This window comes from Fusarium verticillioides, chromosome 1 (genome assembly GCF_000149555.1).
Source record: "Fusarium verticillioides 7600 chromosome 1, whole genome shotgun sequence".
Taxonomy (NCBI): Eukaryota; Fungi; Ascomycota; class Sordariomycetes; order Hypocreales; family Nectriaceae; genus Fusarium; species Fusarium verticillioides.
Window position 1 is genome coordinate 4,620,953 of NC_031675.1, and position 19,756 is coordinate 4,640,708.

A 19,756-nucleotide genomic window follows, 5' to 3' on the forward strand; every position below is an offset into this window, starting at 1 on the left:
TCGAAATAATTGTAATGAAAGATCCATGAGTCTGATTCCTATTCCTATTGTACATGAAGATAAAACTCCCAAACCCTTCCATCTACTGTTCGAGAACGTCAGGCAAGGCATATGCTGCTCTAGTATACTCCCCTTCCTCTTGATATTCCGAATTGCAGCTCAGCTCTACTTCGAGATAGCCTTAGACCTTGCGACCTCGAATGGCGAGTCGGCGACCGAAACCAAAGGCCATAGCCGAGCTCTTATTGCCAGAGCAGGTTGTACCAGCGGCCATAGATTGAACAACAGACCAGCGACCGGAAGCGCAACGTTGATACTTGGTTCCACCAATGCAGTTCCAGGCGCCCTCATCACTGCATGCAGCACCGGCAGTCTCTTCAGAACCGGAGCCAGAGCCAGGAGCTGTGGGGGTGGTAGGGGCAGGCTCGGGGCTACCGACACTGGTAGGAACAGGCTGACCGCCGGTTCCAGCAGTAGGTTTGGTCATGGTCAAGAGAGTGCTGGTTGCGGCGGGAGCTGAAGGAGCAGGGGCACCAGTAGCCTCAGCAGGCTGAGAGACAGTGACAAAAACACCACCAGGACTATGGATTTGTGAGTCAGGGGCATTAACAATAGAAGAGGGAGAGGGTACATACGCTGAAGGGGCGCTGGCAGCTGGGGCTGATGGCTGAGCGGCAGGGGATGAAGGTTGAGCAGCGGGTTGAGTCTGAGTAGGGACAGCACTTGGAGCAGCACCATTGTTGCCGTTAGCGGGAGTGCTAGGGGCAGCACCGCTGTTACCATCACCGGAGCCGGAACCACTGCCGGATCCTGCCTTACCACAAGTACCCTTGGGGCCAGCAGTCTTCTGGGAGTCGTTGGTCACATCAGGTCCAGGGTCGGGGAATTCGAGATCAGACGACTCCTCGGTAGTGCAGCCGTTGCCGACGTTAGCAACGAACATCTCAGGACGGTTGCTCATGGCGTCTGCTCGCTTGCCAGAGCCACCACCAATAGTGACGGCAGCGCAATTCATGTACATCTCACGGTTACCGATCTGGTTGAACCACGACCAGGCAAAGATAGCCTCGCCGGATGGAGCATCGCTGGGGACCTTGAAGTCGAAGGTGGTGGTACCAGCACCAGGGCAGTTGCCGATGTATGAGTGGATGACCTTCCAAGACTTCCCTTTGTCGTAGGAAAGGGAAGCCTGGCAACTGCCACCACCATGGTTAGCACCGCCGGTGATGCTCATGTTGTAGGAACCGCCGGCTGCCCAGTCTGCGACCGAGGCACCCTCCTTAGTACCAAAGAGGGAGTGGTAGCCCTTGCAAGGAAAGTTGGCGCCACTTGCATCGAGAGGGGCGGTCATACTGTAGTCGACATCGCTGCCAGCGTTGGGGTTGGATTTTGACTTGAAGGGGGGAGGGTAAATCATCTCCATATGTGCCTGGGCCAGACCAGCCAGACCGAGGCACGTAGCGACAGATGAGAAATGCATTTTGTCGCGGTTTAAAAAAGTGTGGTTTGAAATGAAAGTAGTGTGTGAGGGTATCTCGAAAAGAAGTTGATGTTGACACGACTGTGTTATTGTCGAGTGTTGCTCAGAGGTTGCTTGGAGTAAATCCTTGTGGTGAGTCTCACAGGATGAAAGATTTATGAAAGGATTGAAGCGTTTTTATATCGAAGCCTGGCTTATCCCTTGAGATCTTTCAGGCTCGTTGTTCAAGTGGACTGATAATGAATGGTGAACCACGGGTGCGGGTTCTGTTGCAGTCGTTATTGTTCGGTAGTTGAACAGTGAATCGAAAAGTATTGTGGGTAATGGAACAACAGCGTTGGCTAAGTAAGGAAAGTGAGGAGGGGCAACAATATCCCAACTGAATAATATTTGTGACTGTATGGAAAAGAGAGTAAACAACAGTGACTGTAGGTACACTAGAAGTGACGAGCAGTGGCGGGCACAGATGGGTTAAGCGATCTTGTTTTTTCTCGAACAGGTCGACGGCGTCGGGCGGGAGGTTCCAAGTGATACAAGGGTTGGGTTCTTGTACGTTGTTCAGTCGGTGAGTTGGTGAACGCTGTCGTTCAGAAAAAAGATTCCAGTGTCCTTTACAAGCAGGATAGACTGGGGTGGAAGAAGTGAAGATGAAGTTTCTTGATTGTGAGGGAATGTATCCAGCCCGTCAAGGGAGTGTCAAGAAGAAGAAGAAAGAAGAAGACGAAGAAGAAAGAAGCCAAAAAAGGGACCGTCTAGAGGTAGAATCCTGAGTGTTCCTGTAGATGAACAGAAAGCAAGCGGATTTTGGAGGTTGGGGAGGCCTTCTTATGTAGTACTCGGTACGATCATAACCACTTTCTTTTACCCACCAGGTCTAGCAGGTCAGAATGTTTCAGTCGTTTCGTTTCGGCTGCCTCTAAAGCCAAGACACAGCACAGCGCAGCACAGAGTCAATAAGCGGACGGACCCCTGACAGTAGTTGACTAACTAATCCATACCAATGGTCTCCCGATTCCTTGTCCTGAATCGCAGCGCGGCAAAGGTCCAGCGAATTAGTCGCTCTCGTTGTTCATCTTTACCTCCCTTGCAGACTCGCAGAGCCAGGGCCTCCAACTCCGAAGAGCATGAACACACCCAACTACACAGCCCGGAAGTAAGTGCCATCAAGAGGCGGGAGGGTCCCTTAGGATCGACGTTATTCCCTTGACTCACCAGGAACAATTTTCGGGGAGCGAAGCGACTGGCGGTGGAAGCGTCTCGACTGTGGGCGTCTATGTCGCATGTGTCTGGAGACCCCCTTGAGAGCCGGCGCCTAATGGCAAGCAAAGGATTCTCCTACCTACTAGGATACCTACCCACGTATGTATTCACTAGGTAGTCACGTCATGGTACTTCTTATACCCAATACCCATAAATCATTCCTATTCTCTTCTATCGCTATCGTTTGTTACATGGATCTCATGCCATTGTTCTCTGTGTACCTACCTCCGTAGGAGAAAGCGTTGATGTTGAAAAGAAAAGTGGCACCCCTGGACAGAGGCGCCGGGCCAAGGATTTCAAACCGATCTCTTCCCCACATTCCCTGGCTCTTGCAGCACAGACTCTTCGATTATCATGCTAGATAGGTACGGAGTACTTTTGAAAATCTCCAACTAAGCCTCTTAGGCGTTTAGACAGGCATCTACTGGACAAGGGACAAGCGGCACCTGATACACGAGTTGTTAGTCTAGCTCTTTTCTTCTTTCGCTGTTATCAAACGTTCTTACTTTCTCTATGAATTCATCATGTGCTCTAATTAAACGTCTGCTTTTCATCTCGTAGCACAGCCCTCGTCTTCAACAATGGCACTCTTGCATGTGCTGCTTGCTTCGTAGATCTCTTGTGCCGTGTTTGCCTGCCATGCGCCGGGCTACATGATGTGAGACCTGACACGGCCCGTTTGTTGCTCGCCTTCGCTGCCACCCAATATTGGCCTTTCTATACTCGCGTTCCCTGTTGTTTCGATCCTTCTTTATGCCCATCTTCACCGAAATACCCGTCTCGCCTACACATAGAACGAATGTCATCCTTTCAGCATGTCTATGTACACTAGAGGCATACTCTGTCACGGGTGCAAGTCGTCAAATCGCAAGGATTGGTTCGCCTTTGACTTTGGTTAAGGGCCCGAGTTCCGCACCTCTTGTTTCGTCAAAGGGCAAACAAGGATCAAAGGATGAAGCAAGCCTACATATGTGACGGTGTAGGGTTGCCCCAGCCAATCATATACTAAACCCTACCCTGTCGCTTTGAAAGCCACCCGCGGCCTACAAATGCATTGATTGGGCTGGTACCTGAGTGAAACGCGCTATCTGCAATGGCTTCAGGGGAGCCAGATCGGACAACGATGATACTTTTACCTGAGATGAAATTCGCCTTTCTTCTAACTGAAGCAAAAACCAAATAACGTCATGCATCTGAAATTTGCGATTGCTAATCAGTTGCCACAAGTGACTTGCCTATTAGGGATGCTCATTTAAATTCATAAGTAAATACACGTAATAGAGAAATTTAGACCTGTCAAAGGTCATAAACCCGAAACTTGCGTTATCGCGATTCGAGCAGGTCAGATCAAATCTGTCATGACTTCACGTGAAATTCTGTAATAGCAATGGCCCCTTTCATCTCCATTTCTACCTAGGTAATCGGTCCCAAGGGTCTAAAGCCACATATATTTGGGTACCTAGAGCACATGAGACATTATTTGAAGTGCCAACTATGCATGGCATAAACGATTTAAGACACTGGGTGACAAGTGATTTCAATGTACACAACGATCTATTCAATGCGAGGTGACAGGGAGTATTGAGAGAACGAGAGCGGCGCAGCCGTCCTCGAATTGTGATTCAATATCATAATATTCCGTTAGGTTACCTGCCCGAGGTAAATGAAGTCCAACCGTCAAGTAATTCAGTAATCTTCATCCACCCTGTGTATGTTACCAGCGAATATTGTTGACACTAGATGCTCTTCTTGCCAATCCAACACTATCAATCATCTAAGCTAGGTAGGTAGGTAGTCTCAAGTGCATCAACACATCACATCACATCGTCACATGAATATGCGCTGTGCTCATGAATTGCGGGGGTTTGACTCGGAAACTCGGTATTGGCATGATAACTCCTAGCGATTCGTCTTTTCTTGTTAGCCAGTTGAGCTGATTTTATTCCTGGTAAGGCGTTGCTAATGATCGTCTACTGGGAGGCCCACATTTCCATGCCTTCAACGGCTGAATGGACAGTTGAATAAAATCCCTTGACGCCTTAACCGTGCTTGAGACAGGGGAGGATGGAAATGCAACGTTGTGGCCACTGGTCACTGGCCATAGCGTTTGGAATAATAAAGATGATTTCTAAATATAAGGCGGAAATAAAGAGAAGGAAGCTCAAGAAAGCCTGACAGTTACACTAGTGACTAAGCCATTTGTTTGATAAGCCACTTCCACATCTCGGCGAAATAGATCTGGGCCACCATCAAGCTACCTTCTGTTAGTAATTACTTCATTCTGTCACAGGTATTGCTGTAGCCTAACAGCTCAAAATGACCGGGACGTAAGTTTAGTATTCAAGGCCTTTACTCTTAAGCACATACAATGTCAACTGCAAGATGGGACGTTAAAATCACCGGTTGTCATCTGTGTTAGATGGGTATACTTCTCTCACTCAGGTAATATTTGGGCTGTCTTGACGTGCTCTTCCTCTTGTTGATCTTGGTAATTACTTATCATACATCAGCGTTGTCCAGAAATTTTCAACCATGAGCTTGGTCCCCTGTTTTAACATGCCCCTCTTGTGTTTGAAAAGTCGCCAGGGTGACGAATGGCATGAGTTCCCACTAGCCCAGCCGCGCGTGTATGCATGTGAGAACTGTAATATCATGTTCATGAACTGTAAATAGCCGAGGTATTGGAAGTACCTACCTCCTGTACTTACCTCACTCACCCTCCACTGAGGTGCCTCATCGCACCTACAACCTTGCCTTAATTAATAAAGCAGGTACCTGCTTGCACTTTTCGTTTCTTAGGTAGGTTGGCAATACCTAGGTAGGTAACTTGGTGCAACACCTCAGATTAAGTAGGTACCCCTATACCTTTTAAGATATCGACCTCCCTTCGCTGTCACGAGATAGCATATCCTACCTCCTCTTGGCCACTGACAAGCTACGATCTGGAACCTCATGATTGCCAATGCCAACGCACCAATGTACATAGTCATACCTCATGCACTGCCATCGCATATATTATTCAATAGCAATGGTCCTTAAGATTCAATGTAATCAAGACGTCGTTTAACAGCTAGCATACAAAGTAACCCTCTACAATTGCAGTTGGTCATGTCCAGCTTGGTGGGTAGATATACAGTCACTATCGCACACATCTTCAAAGCTGCTTGTACAGGCGAAACTAACATGGACATAGTCCCTTGTCTCTTTTAACATATGACTACTTGTGCTACGTTGTAAATGGTAAAACAATGGTTGATGGGCGAGTGCCTTTGCGTCGCGTCGCTTGATCTTGTCAACTCGACTGCTCAACCCCTTTCCTCACAACCAGACGACTCTGATTCTTTAACTGCTCTACTTGTCGCTACCTTTAGCAAATACTGTCAAAGATTTTAAGGCTAAACTATTTAGAAACCACTGGGACATTCTCAATGGTGGCATTGCACTTAGCTCTGGGGTTTGCCACTGGATGTGCACCAAGTCATTCCCCTACCAAACGTCCGCTATTACCTAGGCAATAGAAATCCACACCTAGGCCTCACCTACTACCGCTCAGATCACCTCGGGTTTCGAAAGTTGCTAGTCTAGATGCTTGCTGTTGCTGTCCCCGCACCCAAGTTTACTAGGCTACCGGCCTAGCCTGTCCGACCACGCTTTCTCGATGCTTGTCCGCTCGAGGAAGCACGGGGAACAGAGGCGGATATTCCGACGCCCCATTTGTCCATTGTTGCCAAAGTACAACCAAACATCATTGCCATCTAGTCAATGTGATAGTAGATGGATAATATCAATGTAGTTTCATCCCTTCCATAGTTGACACCATCCATCGAGTTGCACCGTCCGTCAACCGAATGACGTACTTGCTAGCCCAGATACTTGGGCCATCCGAGGCTTAGGCCCCCTCTCATCTAAGCTCTGTCGTTCCTATATTGAAGCTCGTATGCAATGGCACACACACTGTTATCTTGACGGAGCTCAAACTCCGAGAAAAGTGCGTTGAGGTCAATCTCGGTAAGGCTGCCGCCCAGAAAGGCCGTGCTAAGTGCTGCACTTTATTTTATGTGAAGGCGAAGAGGAAACCCAATGCTGAGTCTGAGACTTTATTTGGCTTCTTCTGAAGCCTCCGAAGGTCGAGGATGGCTGGTGGCAGGCACAGCGTGGTTAGCTTGGGGGGTCTGGTGCGTTCCTTGACCGCCATATCCTTTGCTATAGGCATTGCCGCCTCGGTGCTGCCCGCCATACTGGTGGCCCTGCTGTGGGCTTGTGCCAAAGTGTTGAGGCACAGGGCTACTATAACCGCCCCTCACTATACTGGCGTTAGCCGCTTGTTAATGCTCTGCATGGCGATGGGCGTCAGTATGACTTACTTGGACCGCCTTGCTGGCCTGGGTTAAAAACAGGCTGGTTGTACTGCACATTTGGGCTCATTCCATACATGGGTTGGCCTTGTTGTGACCCCTGGTGCGCCATCATCGGCGCCGCGGGACGACCAGGGCTGGGATAGCCATTGACACCAGGGACTGGCTGAGGTCCAGAAGGAGGCATGAATTGCGGGTGTCCTCCAGGATACATCATCTGCGGGCCAGGAACCATTCCTTGAGGTCCAGGGATAAATTGTTGCGGCATCATCAATGGACCACCCATCTGACCTTGCTGAGGACTCATGTATTGATGATTATTAGAGAAATTGCGGAACTGATTCATCTGAGGCGTGCCGGGTCCGATGAAGACTGCCTGGTTGTATGGTACTTGCGGCGAATTGTAGGCTACAGGCACGTTGCCGAGGCGGGGTGAAGCAAAAGACTGAGCTGAGTTTGAGTGCATCATGCGGTGGTCGTCGTTTCCATATGGCGGATGGGGAACATGACCATGCTGAGGCGTGTGCATCTGCATAGGGGGCATATGAGGCGAGCCCCGAGGAGCCATGTTCGCGCCTTGCTGGAGGTGGAATGGTAGTTGATGTTGGTGTGGAATTTGAGGGACAACATGTTGAGGGTTCGGGGTAGCCAACGCAGGGCCGCCAAATGGCTGGCGTTCGAAGTATTCTTTATAAGTCAAATGCATCGTTGACTCAGGCTTCTCATTATCTTGGAGCTGCCGCCAGGTAGGTAGTGTATCGAAGGATGGGCGCAGGCCGGCGTTTTCGTCCCAGTTTCTCCCTTGAGGAGGTGTCAAGGTCTGGATATGAGACAGTATATAACATTTCTTGACATCAATGGCCTTTGTCTTACGACGGATGAGCTGACCATCGGAAACGCCACTGCTTGCTGGGGCGTCAACATTGTTAGCAGCAGATCGAGGACTCGAGGTTGCACTGGCGTGGCTATTGGGATTGAAAGCAGCCGCGAACGGGCTGGGCCTAAATTCGTGGCTATTCGGGTTCAGCTTTGCGCCCATATGGCTGGGGTTGCCGCTGAGGCGTCGGTTATAGCCAGCTTCGACACCGCTAGCTGGCCCTGTTGGAGGAGCACGGGTTTCCTGACTGGGCGTATGTCCCTGATGGGCTGCAGGAGGCTGAGAGTATTTTTGTTGTTCAACATTGCGTAATCGTTGGGCCAGAGTGCCAGTTTGTTGTTGTGGAGGCACATGGGGACGGTTGTTTCGATATTGCTGCCCATGATAGGGCTGCTGAGCATACTGTTGGCGAGCACCAGGATGGCGAGGTTGTCCCCCGGCTACAGGTGTAGGCTGAGCACCGACAGGACCACGGGCTGCTCGGGTATCACTGGGAGGAGCAGATGCACCAGCCGCGGCACCTTGACCAGACACTTTAGCCTGTGAGTCTTTTGATGGAACAGCCTTCTCCTTAGTCACGGCAGTAGCCTTGGCCTTGGCCACCTCCTCGGCATTTTTGATAGCCTTAGCTTGGATTTCTTGTTGCTTGAGGGGGTCCTTGGCTATGATGGAGACTAGATCTGTAGGGACTGGGGTCGAGAGTTTGAAAGAGTTGGCAAACTTCTTCAACTCTGTCAACTTGACCTCCTTGTCCTGCTTGGCTTTGTTGCTTCTAGCCTTCTCGGCGTTCTGTCGTTGCTGGCTAGCAAATGTTTTGAATTCCTTCAACACATCGTGTTCAACTGTGGAGGTAGCACTGGGAGTAGGAGCAGCCTGACTTCCAGGAGCCGGGGCAGCTTTGGCGGTGTCGCTTGGCTTAGTCTCAGCTCCCTTTCCAGTAGCAGGCTTTGATTCATTGATCGAGGGCTCTGTGACCTTGACTTCTGTCGGAGCCTTCGGCGCATCGGTTTTCGGAATTGATCCGTTCTTGATAGCGTCGGAGGACTGAACCTTGGACTCCTCAGAGGCTGACAGAGCCTGTTTCTTGGGCGGTGCTTTGATCTGGGAAGAAATGATTGCAGGGTCAATAGGGGCGCCTTTGACACTAGATTGAGCCGCGGGTGCCCGCTTGGCTGGTGGAGTGTACTTGTTCTCACGCCCAGCAGACAGAGGCGGGAAGTCTTGACGCCGAACACCGCTGTATCTGTAGGAGAATTATGGTTAGCCATACGAAGAAATGGCTGGGAAATGGATAGGTACTTGTCCTCTTCATCACCTCCATCATCTCCGCCGACGTAGTCCATGATACGTTCCTCAGCCACGTGAGCAGTAGTGGGCGCGCTGCGTTCAATTTCGCGCGCCTTCCTATCTGCTGCAGCTATCCTCTCTCTGTATTCTGGGTGGTTTTTGTCAATAGTGGTAGTATAGAAGTTCTCATCGTAATTGGTTTTCAGTCCAAAGAGCCTCTCGTTCTCGGCGAACTGGTCCCAATTACCGCTACCGCTAGACTTCTCAAGGCTACCATTGAAAGAATCGTTCGAATCGGGGACCCAAGGTTGAAGAACCCGCTCGTTACCGAATCGATTTTTGGAGATGGCAGTATCGGTTCGGAATGCAGCCCGGCCTCCTATATCACACAGAATTAGATAGCTCTTGCTCGAAAAGACTGAAAAACAAACCATTCTGTTTGCCCCCAGACCCCCCACCAGCTATTCCATCCTTCTTCGGAACGGGCATATTCAGGAACGCTCCAGTCGTTATGTAAATTCTTAAAAGAGAGCCAAGTTTAACAAAGCTCGGCCACCATTCAGGTATCCAGAAAGAAACTCAAGTGACGATGTGGGGTGATTGTGAATATTTCGTTTGGGGTCGCAGAAGGACGGGAAGCGAATTCGTGACTCTGAATTAGACGCCGATGTTAGCCTCCCAAGCGCTGTAAAGTCTCTCTGTTCAGAAGCAAATGGGAGAGAGAAAAGATATAAGCAGTATATCATCAGAGGCCTAGTTCTGTTACTATGACATGACGACAGTGGACTACACGAAGATCGTGGGGCTTGGGGATGATCGATAAGGGGAAATACCAAATCGACTTGGTAGAGGGGGAAAGATGGGTATAATGCAACGACTTACTTTGCGATAGCTTGAGGAGATCAATGCAATAGTCGGGCGATACGATGACTACCTTATGGAGCTGGGCTGGGTCTGCTGGGCCAAGGCCAAAGCTATAGTAAACTTGCGAAAGGCTCACTTCTGACTCAATGCTGCGAAGGTTAGTAACTGTATGCATACATTCATATGTAGAGCTGTTTCTGATCCACTAGATAGATTTCCGGCGAGTACTGTGTGCTTGGGAGTATAAAAGATAAAGGGAGAGAGGAGAAATAGTAGGGAGGCCAAACCGAGCAGTTGTGTGAGGAGAAGCGAAAAGGCGGCTCCAACGAAAACACTGTCAGGAAAACGGGCGAAGAAAGCGAAAGACGATGGGGTTCGAGTGGTTTTACCTCGCGGGGTCTATAGAGAAAGGGAAAAAATCCAGATGCAATGATCTAGAGCGTCGTCCAGCTCGCGTATCGTTAAAATTGCCTTGCAATGGGCATTAGAGCATGGAGCGGATGCGCAAAAGGAGAGTTTGAGTCGTGGTTGGAAGGGAGAGTCGAGACGATGAGCGACGAGGTCTTGGTGGTAGTTGAATTGGTGGTTGAGGCTTGGGCACTGAACCTTTACTCCGAGAGGTACCTACGTCTAGGTAGGTAGGTACTTAGGTAGGTACCTAGGGGATGGCACAGTACAGGACAGAACAACACAGTAGGTGGAGGTCACGGCAGTATGCTTAACGGCGGGATGGTCGAAGGGTCTCCTCTGTTGCTATTCTGCTGGACGAGAACCCTCTCTTTTAGTTTGTTCTGGGACACAGCCGCGGAAAGGCTTTTCTCTCCCGGTACTGGGTCCCCTGTTTAACCTCTAATTGTTGTGGGCGTCGTGCTTGGCCAGTGTCGTGTGTCTAAATGCCTGTACAGTTGAAAATACTGTGGATCGCTCTCGAATGGTGTGTCTTGTGAGTGGTTTCCCTAAACCCAACCTTTCCATGACATCCATCCTCTTGATAAGTTACCTAGAATATGCGGGTATGTTTTAAAGCATGATCCATCATGTCGTATAGCAATCGTCAACTTGAACAATCGAGAACAAATCAAAATATGCACAATCGCCCGGAGTTGCAATGAAATAATGCGCAGTCTAGATCTTACCCCAGTTCCATTTTCTTTATGCTATCCAGCAGGTAATTAGTCCAGTTGTGATTGTGCTTCTCCTACGTAGCGTCGTAGTACAGACATATACGCAAGGTAGTAGGTAAGTATGAATGAAAGCTTACGGAGTACACGCTTGTTGTTATAAAAGTGGGCGTTGCTGGGGATGCAGTAGGGATACATCAGTGCGCATAATCCGCATGGGTCTTGAATCTTCAGCGCTTACTGTGATATTCGGCTTCCATTAAGGTATCATCAGAACACATGCAAAGCTCCAATGCATACTATGTAGCCAAACACAAGACAAGAGGGGCTATATTGGTGTAGGCGCAGTGTTGGTGGTACAACTTGTGTACCCACGAATACGATGCTGACAGCAAGTTTGGGGCCAACGAATGGTTTTCAAACGTATGAGTGGCTGTAACCTGACCGGTTCTGGCTTCGCCGAGTTGCATAGGTACGAACGTTTCCAACGGCAGGATGTCTGGCGAGAACCCAGAGTTTAGTCTGGTATCTTCAGCATTGCGGTCCTTACCTACGGGTTGACTGGTAAAGCTGACATTGAGCCCCCACAACTTTTTATCAAAGCATACATCGGCAAAAGCAACCCTTTGAGATGCTACCTTTGAATGCAATGCAGCAGATCAGACTCGATCTGTCTTTGCGAGAGATACGCGTCACCAAGCTCATGTAACATAAAATTCATGGTGGTGAACAAAGGGGCCTATAATGGATCAAAGGATTTCTACTACAAATATTCACAAAGAGGTCAGCCTCTCCCACATGACTTCTAAACTGTTGGTACAAGTTCTTTTCTCTCTTGGACCTCCATTTATACTCGCAGACCAATCTCCTCGGCGTAGGGCAGCACGAACAAATCACCGACAGTTGAAACGGTGGCCTTGCCCTCAAGGAGAGTCTTGGCAGCCTGTCAAAGAAAGTATTAGTCTTATGGAATATTTGACAAAATTCGGGTCAGTTCTTACAGTCTTAATGGATTCAGCGGAGACACCATCGATAGCCTTGGCAATGGCAGCAGAGTCATAAGACTTGCCGCTATTGACGATACCAGAGCCAGCAAGGGCGATGCTGGGTTGGCGGAGCTGGTTCTGGTTCAGAAGGTTAAACTTGGCGTAGGCAGCGGCCTTCTTGACGTCCTCCTGGCTCGCTTGGCCATCTGCTATGCTCTTGAGCACCTTAACAGTCTCCTCAGCACCCTTACGGACAGAGGGAGCAGGACCACTGAGCTGAACAGTAAGGAGGCCAGCATCGGAATAGATTAGGTTGGAGGTGTTGACAGTAAGGCCGGAGGTACCAGCAGTGGCCTTGGCCAGGAGGCTAAAGCCAGGAGCCCACTTGATGGTGGACTGACCACCAAGGAGAGTAGCAAGCACAGCGTGCTCCGGCTTGGTAGAGTCGTAACCGGAGCCGGGGAAAGCAATAACAATAGAGTTGCCAGCACTAGAGCTTGTTCGTTGCTCACCACCAAAGTACTTGGTGGCTTCCGTCTTGAGAGTTTGGCCACTTCGAGGGGCAGAAGGCACGTCCTTGAAGAACTGGCCAACCCACTTGGAGAGAGAATCGGGAGAGGCACCGTCGGCAATAAGAGCAATGTTGGGCTTAGCGTAAGCAACGTCGGCGTAGCTAGCAATGTACTCCTCGTTCAAGTACTTCTGGTAAGGAGTGGAGGAGCTGGGGAGGAGGGAGGAGCCGAGACCAGTATGGAAGGCGATAGCGTGGGCGTTGTCGAGAGCAGTGGCGGCGACGTCGGCGTTGAGGACAGCCTGCTTGGCGTGGAGAACACGCTCAACATCCTCGTGGAACTCGTGAGCTAGCGATCCTCGTTAGTATAGCCCAGATGTGTATGTAGTGTACGGTTGAATGTTTACTCACTGGTATACTTGGTCAGAGAGATGACCTCAGCAAGGAGCTCGGTGAAGTAAGGCAGATCCTCGCGGAGAAAGCTAGCTTCGACAACAACAGCCTCCCTAGAGTGAGAGGAAGCTAATTGACCACCAAGAAGCTCAGACTCGCGAGTAATGCGAAGGGCAGATCGTCGCTGGGTGTTCTACATGGAGCCAGCAAATTAGCTCAAGTCCTTGATTTCCACTCTATTCTCTCGTCTCTCACCTTGAAGGCAAATTCGGCAAGGCCAACAGAAAGGCCAGGAAGAGGTTGGTAGCGAGTACCGGCCTTGGCCACCACAGCGAGCGTAGTAGTAGGGCCGTGAGCATCCCGCGAGGCGACCTTGAGGCCAGTCACATCCGAGGTCTCGTATGATCCGGTCGAAGCAGCGGCGGCGTAGGTACGTCGCTGGACGCGGCAGGCCTGGCGGGCAGCCTGCTGCGCAGTTCGCGCAAGGGACGATCTCGAGATCATATTCGCGGGTGATGGCGTAGGCAATTGGCGATCCTTCGGCCGTCTAGGTGAAGCAATTGATCTCCAAGAGAAGTGCCTCGTCGAAAAGGTCCCGTCTAATTTTCGGGCTACGGGACGAGTGAGAATGTCACGTGATTGCCCCGGTCAGCCAGATTTCCATCCGCGGCATTGGCTCATCAGTGCGACTTCAGCGACTTGGCGTCAGGGAAAGAATAAATACTAAGTGCCAAGGTACTAAGGTAGGTAGGTACCTACAAGTAGTACCTTACTCCGTCGTACCCAGCATTGAAGTTTTGAACCCCACTGAAGACAGGCCTACCAGCAGCTGACTTACAGCAATCAGAGTTGCAGGCAAAAATTGACTTATTAACGATCCATTAGCATTTGCGCCGGAGAAAAAAAAAGCATCCCAACCTTGTTGCTCTCTCGACTGCTTTTCCACCCTTTAACCTTACAGCTAGCATTGCTGAAAACGAAACTCTCGATTTATTCTTCTCAGGCTCTCAATTCTTCTTTTATAATTTTATGTCAATCAATGACGTTCCGGTAGCAAGTGTGAAGCTCTAGAGATAGTGAGAGGATCTCTAGGAGCAAGCAATGCTCGTTGTGAGTCGAAGCAGCTCGATTACCATTTAAGATATACCAGCTGACAGCCCCTTCACGGCAGACAAAACATGCCGCTGAGCTTTGTGCTCTCCTAGTCAATGATCTTCATGGCGAACTTCCTTCGGTACGTTATGTTTTATGCCGTAGTTGTCTGGGTACAAGTGAGGTTGTGGGGCTGACTTGCTCGTCGCAAACAGCGAATCTTGAATGCACTGCTCATAAAAGGCCGGTCGACCATTGCGCAACTGGTCCAACATACATCTCTCACACCGCGATACTTACGAAATGGTATCGCTGTTCTGATACAGCAAAATCTTCTTTACCACCACACAGACCCTAATACCGACATCACGTACTACCAAGCCGATGCTGACGCCTGTTACAACCTCGTACGATCAGGGAAGATCTTAGATGTGATTGAAAACCAATACGGCATCGCGGAGCGGGAACTCGCCCAGACTTTGATGCAGCTGGGTCACGCCCGAATCGCAGATCTTTCTCAAGCTTTCGGGTCGAGGGCGCCTAAGCTCAATGGACATGCTAACGGTGAACATAAAACCCACGATGGTCTCATCGAGTCAGAAAGTCACCTGAACTCTGTCCTTGTTCGCCTGATTCGAGCAGAAATCGTCGAGACTGTTCGGCCCGAAAGCTTCCGGAACCCTAAGGATGTCTATCGTGAGATCGAAGACGAAGTCACCAAACCTCGACCAGGCGAAAAGGTCACCAAAGGAAAGATCGAGGCTCAACGCGAGGTCATCGAACGCTCTAGAACATATAGAGACCAGCCCAAGACTTTGAAGCGTCAGCTTGACATGAGCGGGGGTCCCAAGCCAAAGAGACGGAAACTTGTTAACGGAGCAACGCAAAATGGTCATGCATACGATGCTCCAAAGCTGAACGTAAGAGCGCCCAATTATTTACGATTTGATTTCCCGACTGACATTTGACAGCCCAATGTGGTGATCAAGATAAACTATGAAAGATGCTTGGTTGAGCTGCGGAACCAGAGACTTGCAGAACTCGCAACAGAAATGCTTGGCGAAGTCACTGGTGAAGTTTACCGCGCAGTGCTCGATCTCTTGACCTCAAATTTTTCGAGGTGCCAGTCTGACCCGCTACTCGATGAAGTGACTCCTGGACAACAACCAGCTGTGACAACTATCGACATATTTGAGCACCTGGACGAAAATATCAACGTCCAAAATGGGATTGGCAAAACTCCAAGAGAAAAAATTGACTCACAGAGTGCTGAACGGATCAGGGAAACAGCGCCGGAGTCAGACGACGATTCTGACGATTCAGATGCCGGTCCTCCCGGTCGAAGAAAGGCGTTTGACGTTGACGATGAAGTTGATGAATGGGCTGGCGACAACCATGAGGGTACAGCTAATGGGGAACAAGAAAACAGAGTAAGATTTGAAGATACTACGAATGGAAACGAGACCCGAATCTCCCAGATGCGCCGTCATCTTCTTCTCCTCGCGGAAAGCAAGTATCCGTTCATCCGTCACTGTGGGATGTACGGCCGTGGGCAATGGACAGTGGACTTTGATCGCCTCGTAGGCAAGCTGCGGGAAATCGAACTGGACGCTATTATTGAACAATCCCACGGTCGCCATGGTCTACGCTTGACCCGCATTCTTCGAGAGAAGGGCAAGCTTGATGAGAAAATGCTTCCAGCCGCCGCGCTCATGAAGAAGGGTGACGTGCAAGGCAAAATGCTCGCGATGCAGATGGCAGGTATAGTGGATGTTCAAGAAGTGCCCAAAGATAGCAGCCGACTTGCCAATCGAACCCTCTTCTTCTGGTATTTTGACAAAGAGCGAACCCAAACACAGGCACTGGATGACATTTACAAGGCTATGCTCCGATGCCTTCAAACCTTAGAGGTGGAGCGCCACAAGGAACGAAACATTCTTTCGTTTGTTGAGAGGAAGGACGTGCAAGGCAAAGAAGAGGAGGTCATGACCACAGAGCATTACAACAAATACAACAGGCATCTGGGAGTGCAGGACAAGCTTCTCGGTCAAGTCATGAGGCTAGATGAGTTGGTATCTGTGCTTCGTGATTACTGAGGAGTAGAAGGAGACGCCAATGCGTGTATATCTTCCTCAGCTCGAACCTCGCTTGGAATTGGCGGTTGGCGTGGATATCAGGTACTGACGTTGGGTACGGTTTGGCCTCATATCATCTCTGCATCCATATTTTAGATAGCAACTCACGAAAAGAACGCATTGAATCGCCTTTTTTTTTTCTCTTTTCTTTTGACATTTTTCTCGCCTTTGCTTCGTGACTTCGTGATCGTTTGATTTGTTGTTGAAGGTAGGACTTCGGTGTTGTGTGTGAGATGGCCATCAGCATGCATGTTCATATGGTCAGTAAGATATCGCTAACCTGTAGGCTGGTCTCTCTACCTGTTAATGCGTATTTGCTTACAGGGGAACTTTATGTTAGTTCTTGTAATAGAAGAAGGCCTGTACTCCAATTTCTGTATCACTTTGCCCTCGGTAGTTTCTTTTGTTACTTCGAGACTATGACTTTGAGGCTAGAATATGGAGTTCTCGGCCTCCGGGAACGGCAGTATCCGGCTATCATGGCGTTACCTTCGCGATAAATATGAACCTTTTTAAGTTTTCCTGGGTTCATCAGATGAAGACGGTTATAGAGGAACCGTCGCGGCTATAGGGTACCGTGATTATTTGTTAGTGGCTTGTATAATAAACTGTGGCTCATGCTTGGCCGCTGTTGAGGGTCGGGATTCAAGAGTGGAGTCTCTCAAATCGCACCAGAGAAAAATCCAATGAAACCCGTACTCCGTAGACGGATAGCTACTAAATCAAAGCTCCACGATTCTCCGACGTCGGTACGGAGTACATACAACCGCAAATACGCCAGGGATTTAGCAAGGGCCAGGGGATTCCTAGGAACTAAAAAGAGATAAGTGCACTGGGCGACAGGAAAAATTTCCCAAGCAGCCAGCTCTTGAGTCTTATACCCGAACTCTTGCTCTCGCGACAAGCTCACGACTCCATTTTCCAAGTTTCTTGAAAAGTCTTGGGAAATACTGGCAAAGAAGCGGCCTGATCTGATTCCTATTACTCTGCCCCATCAAGATGTCTCCCCCCGTCGCTCCTGGTCGCGAGAAGGAGTCTGGCCTGGCTCGTGTCCTCGGCTCCGGTACGTTTCACTCCAATTGAAACAGGCGAGAGTCCATGCTATTGCTTTACGGTTTCCTGCAATCAATATCTCTAGTTCGAGCTGACAAGATCTTTACAGGTTCCGCTGGTATTGCTGAGTTGGCCGTCTTCCATCCTGTACGGAACCCCACCTCTCTTGAGCACAAACAATTGCGACAAATGTTGGAGCTGATCACTAACCCCTCCACAAGGTCGACACCATTGCGAAGCGGTTGATGAGCAACCAGACCCGTGTAAGCGAATTGCCTCTCTTGACGCATGTCATCGGACAATGTATTGACAGCTTGGGCTCGTAGATATCCAGCGCCAGCGAGTTGAACAAGGTCATCTTCAAGGACAAGGCCACCGCTCCCTTCGGACGAAAATTCGTTTCCCTCTTCCCTGGACTGGGATATGCCGCCGGTTACAAGGTCCTACAGCGTGTGTACAAGTATGGTGGCCAGCCTGTTGCTCGTGATTACCTCTCCAAGCACTATGGAGCAGACTTCGAGAACGCCTTCGGCAAGAAGACCGGAAAAGCCATCATGCATTCTACTGCTGGAAGGTAGGACATGAATACGTCTGTTTGTTGAGAAGCTTGAACTGATGTGCCCCATAGTCTGATTGGTATTGGTGAGATCGTTCTCCTACCTCTTGACGTCCTCAAGATCAAACGCCAGACAAACCCCGAGGCTTTCCGTGGCCGTGGCGTCCTCAAGATCGTTGCCGATGAGGGTTTTGGCCTGTACCGTGGCTGGGGCTGGACAGCTGCTCGTAACGCCCCTGGATCTTTCGCTGTATGTGTGGCCTCTTCTCCTTGAGTTGATTCAGAAGACTGATTTGGCGTAGCTGTTTGGTGGATCTGCTTTTGCCAAGGAGTATATTTTCCATCTTGAGGATTACAACAAGGCCAGCTGGTTCCAGAACTTTATTGCTTCTATTGCTGGTGCTTCCGCTTCTCTGGTTGTCTCTGCTCCCCTTGACGTTATCAAGACCCGTATCCAGAACCGAAACTTCGACAACCCTGAGAGTGGCTTCCGAATTCTCTCCAATATGGCCAAGAATGAGGGCCCTGGAGCTTTCTTCAAAGGACTTGTCCCTAAGGTACGCTCACCATCATAGAAGTGATAGCCGTCTTTCTGCGGCCCGCCAGCTCCCGATCAACTCCCGTCCCCACTCAAGAACTTCTCGACGCTAACTTTTACGGCCCTGCAGCTCCTCATGACTGGTCCCAAGTTGGTTTTCTCTTTCTGGCTTGCCCAGACTTTGATTCCTGCCTTTGACATTGCATTCAAGAAGTAGAGATGAAATTATGCAATATTTGAATTCATGTTAAAGATTGATATACGAATCTAGATAGGTACTATCTGGACGCTGATAACGAAGACAGCTTAAATGGGAGTTTAGACGGATCAGGTTCTTAGGTTTGCTACGATAGACACGCCGCTGCGCCGATATGAGAGGATCTGCTTCGCTTGGAAGCGAGGTAAACTGTTAGTGAAGCAGTGGGGAGGCACTCAACTCTGTATAAATAAGCGATTTGATTTGATAAATGCCATCCGTTCTAATCGGGAGATGCCTGTGGGACAGAACAAAACTCAAGGCCTAGGCGACAAAACCATATACGTAAGCCAGCGTGAGCTTGAGTTAAGCTTGAATGATTTCGTTTGGCTATCGTCTTATAAGATCTGAAGTTTTCTTTGGGGCTTGGGTCATACCTTATTGAAAGGCGTAATGTGGTGGTGCTGGACTTGCTTACTCTCAACGTCACCTATCTACCAGGGCATCAGAGCGGTAGGCACAGTTACTTTGTTTAGATTTGCGTGAGCAAGGCCATGATCCCTGTTAAATTCCACAATGGTGTAGTTCATAGGCCCCTCTTCACAGGGCGGTCCAAAGGCCCTCAATTCGTGGTGTGATCTGCTCGGTTGTGAGCTTGTGATTTGCCAATGTCAACTGGGGGTGCGGTACAACGACAGCCTAAGGTCGAGTTGATTATCAGTGCGGGAGGTTGCTCGGCAACCAACCAGGCCCGAAACAAAAAATAAACCAGGTTGCGGTTACGCAACGGACAGCCAAAGGTTGAGTTATAGCTTCTCTCAACGCCATCTGAATTTAACAATGCAACCAACTTTGATGCTCTAACTTCATTCCCTCCAATTTCATCATCCTCTTGTATCTGATACCCCCTTGAATTGCTTGTTATACTACCTGCTTTCCTGCTTGTTAGTTGCAACGAGTATATTCAGATACGTACACCGCATTCCTCAATCCCCACCGACTTTTGTTTGCTCTCTTGTAAATAGCGTGGCTGCGGCGCCGTCCGCATTCTT

General features: G+C 49.5%; 5 protein-coding genes across 24 annotated transcripts; 2 read left to right on the forward strand and 3 right to left on the reverse strand.

The window, feature by feature from the left end:
* FVEG_00554 (hypothetical protein) lies at positions 1 to 2,250 on the reverse strand. The gene is made up of 2 exons (XM_018887101.1): positions 636 to 2,250; positions 1 to 581 (listed from the first exon to the last, which is right to left on the reverse strand). Exons 1-2 carry the CDS (start codon positions 1,478 to 1,480, stop codon positions 182 to 184), a joined length of 1,245 nt encoding a protein of 414 aa, XP_018742801.1. The 5' UTR covers positions 1,481 to 2,250; the 3' UTR covers positions 1 to 181.
* Positions 2,251 to 5,901: 3,651 nt separating this feature from the next.
* FVEG_00553 (hypothetical protein) lies at positions 5,902 to 11,164 on the reverse strand. Of its 16 annotated transcripts, XM_018887099.1 has the most exons (7): positions 10,513 to 10,891; positions 10,411 to 10,443; positions 10,142 to 10,272; positions 9,691 to 9,911; positions 9,272 to 9,638; positions 7,105 to 9,215; positions 5,912 to 7,043 (listed from the first exon to the last, which is right to left on the reverse strand). In XM_018887099.1, exons 4-7 carry the CDS (start codon positions 9,746 to 9,748, stop codon positions 6,838 to 6,840), a joined length of 2,742 nt encoding a protein of 913 aa, XP_018742793.1. In that variant the 5' UTR covers positions 9,749 to 9,911; positions 10,142 to 10,272; positions 10,411 to 10,443; positions 10,513 to 10,891; the 3' UTR covers positions 5,912 to 6,837. The 16 variants fall into 16 exon arrangements, with proteins under 16 accessions (XP_018742791.1, XP_018742789.1, XP_018742788.1 ...); XM_018887097.1 differs by lacking the exon at positions 10,411 to 10,443 and having other exon boundaries at positions 5,902 to 7,043; positions 10,513 to 11,164; XM_018887095.1 differs by lacking the exon at positions 10,411 to 10,443 and having other exon boundaries at positions 5,902 to 7,043; positions 9,691 to 10,012; positions 10,513 to 11,164.
* A 266-nt stretch (positions 11,165 to 11,430) lies between these two features.
* Positions 11,431 to 13,835, reverse strand: FVEG_00552 (ubiquinol-cytochrome c reductase core subunit 2). Of its 2 annotated transcripts, XM_018887084.1 has the most exons (5): positions 13,390 to 13,835; positions 13,153 to 13,327; positions 12,246 to 13,090; positions 11,799 to 12,187; positions 11,431 to 11,743 (listed from the first exon to the last, which is right to left on the reverse strand). In XM_018887084.1, the coding sequence occupies exons 1-4, from the start codon at positions 13,636 to 13,638 to the stop codon at positions 12,092 to 12,094; spliced, it is 1,365 nt and encodes a 454-aa protein (XP_018742784.1). In that variant the 5' UTR covers positions 13,639 to 13,835; the 3' UTR covers positions 11,431 to 11,743; positions 11,799 to 12,091. The 2 variants fall into 2 exon arrangements, with proteins under 2 accessions (XP_018742784.1, XP_018742783.1); XM_018887083.1 differs by having other exon boundaries at positions 11,431 to 12,187.
* An 8-nt stretch (positions 13,836 to 13,843) lies between these two features.
* Positions 13,844 to 16,491, forward strand: FVEG_00551 (DNA-directed RNA polymerase III subunit RPC3; the record flags this gene model as incomplete). 3 transcript variants are annotated; one of them, XM_018887081.1, is made up of 5 exons in its annotated part: positions 14,236 to 14,244; positions 14,306 to 14,368; positions 14,442 to 15,146; positions 15,198 to 16,054; positions 16,107 to 16,491. In XM_018887081.1, the coding sequence occupies 5 exons, from the start codon at positions 14,236 to 14,238 to the stop codon at positions 16,132 to 16,134; spliced, it is 1,662 nt and encodes a 553-aa protein (XP_018742781.1). In that variant the 3' UTR covers positions 16,135 to 16,491. The 3 variants fall into 3 exon arrangements, with proteins under 3 accessions (XP_018742780.1, XP_018742782.1, XP_018742781.1); XM_018887080.1 differs by having other exon boundaries at positions 13,844 to 14,244; positions 15,198 to 16,491; XM_018887082.1 differs by having other exon boundaries at positions 14,026 to 14,368; positions 15,198 to 16,491.
* A 586-nt stretch (positions 16,492 to 17,077) lies between these two features.
* FVEG_00550 (mitochondrial GTP/GDP carrier protein 1) lies at positions 17,078 to 19,131 on the forward strand. 2 transcript variants are annotated; one of them, XM_018887078.1, is made up of 7 exons: positions 17,078 to 17,424; positions 17,524 to 17,561; positions 17,636 to 17,677; positions 17,741 to 17,988; positions 18,043 to 18,220; positions 18,273 to 18,527; positions 18,639 to 19,131. In XM_018887078.1, the coding sequence occupies exons 1-7, from the start codon at positions 17,361 to 17,363 to the stop codon at positions 18,723 to 18,725; spliced, it is 912 nt and encodes a 303-aa protein (XP_018742778.1). In that variant the 5' UTR covers positions 17,078 to 17,360; the 3' UTR covers positions 18,726 to 19,131. The 2 variants fall into 2 exon arrangements, with proteins under 2 accessions (XP_018742778.1, XP_018742779.1); XM_018887079.1 differs by lacking the exon at positions 17,078 to 17,424 and having other exon boundaries at positions 17,461 to 17,561.
* The last annotated feature ends 625 nt before the right edge of the window (positions 19,132 to 19,756 follow it).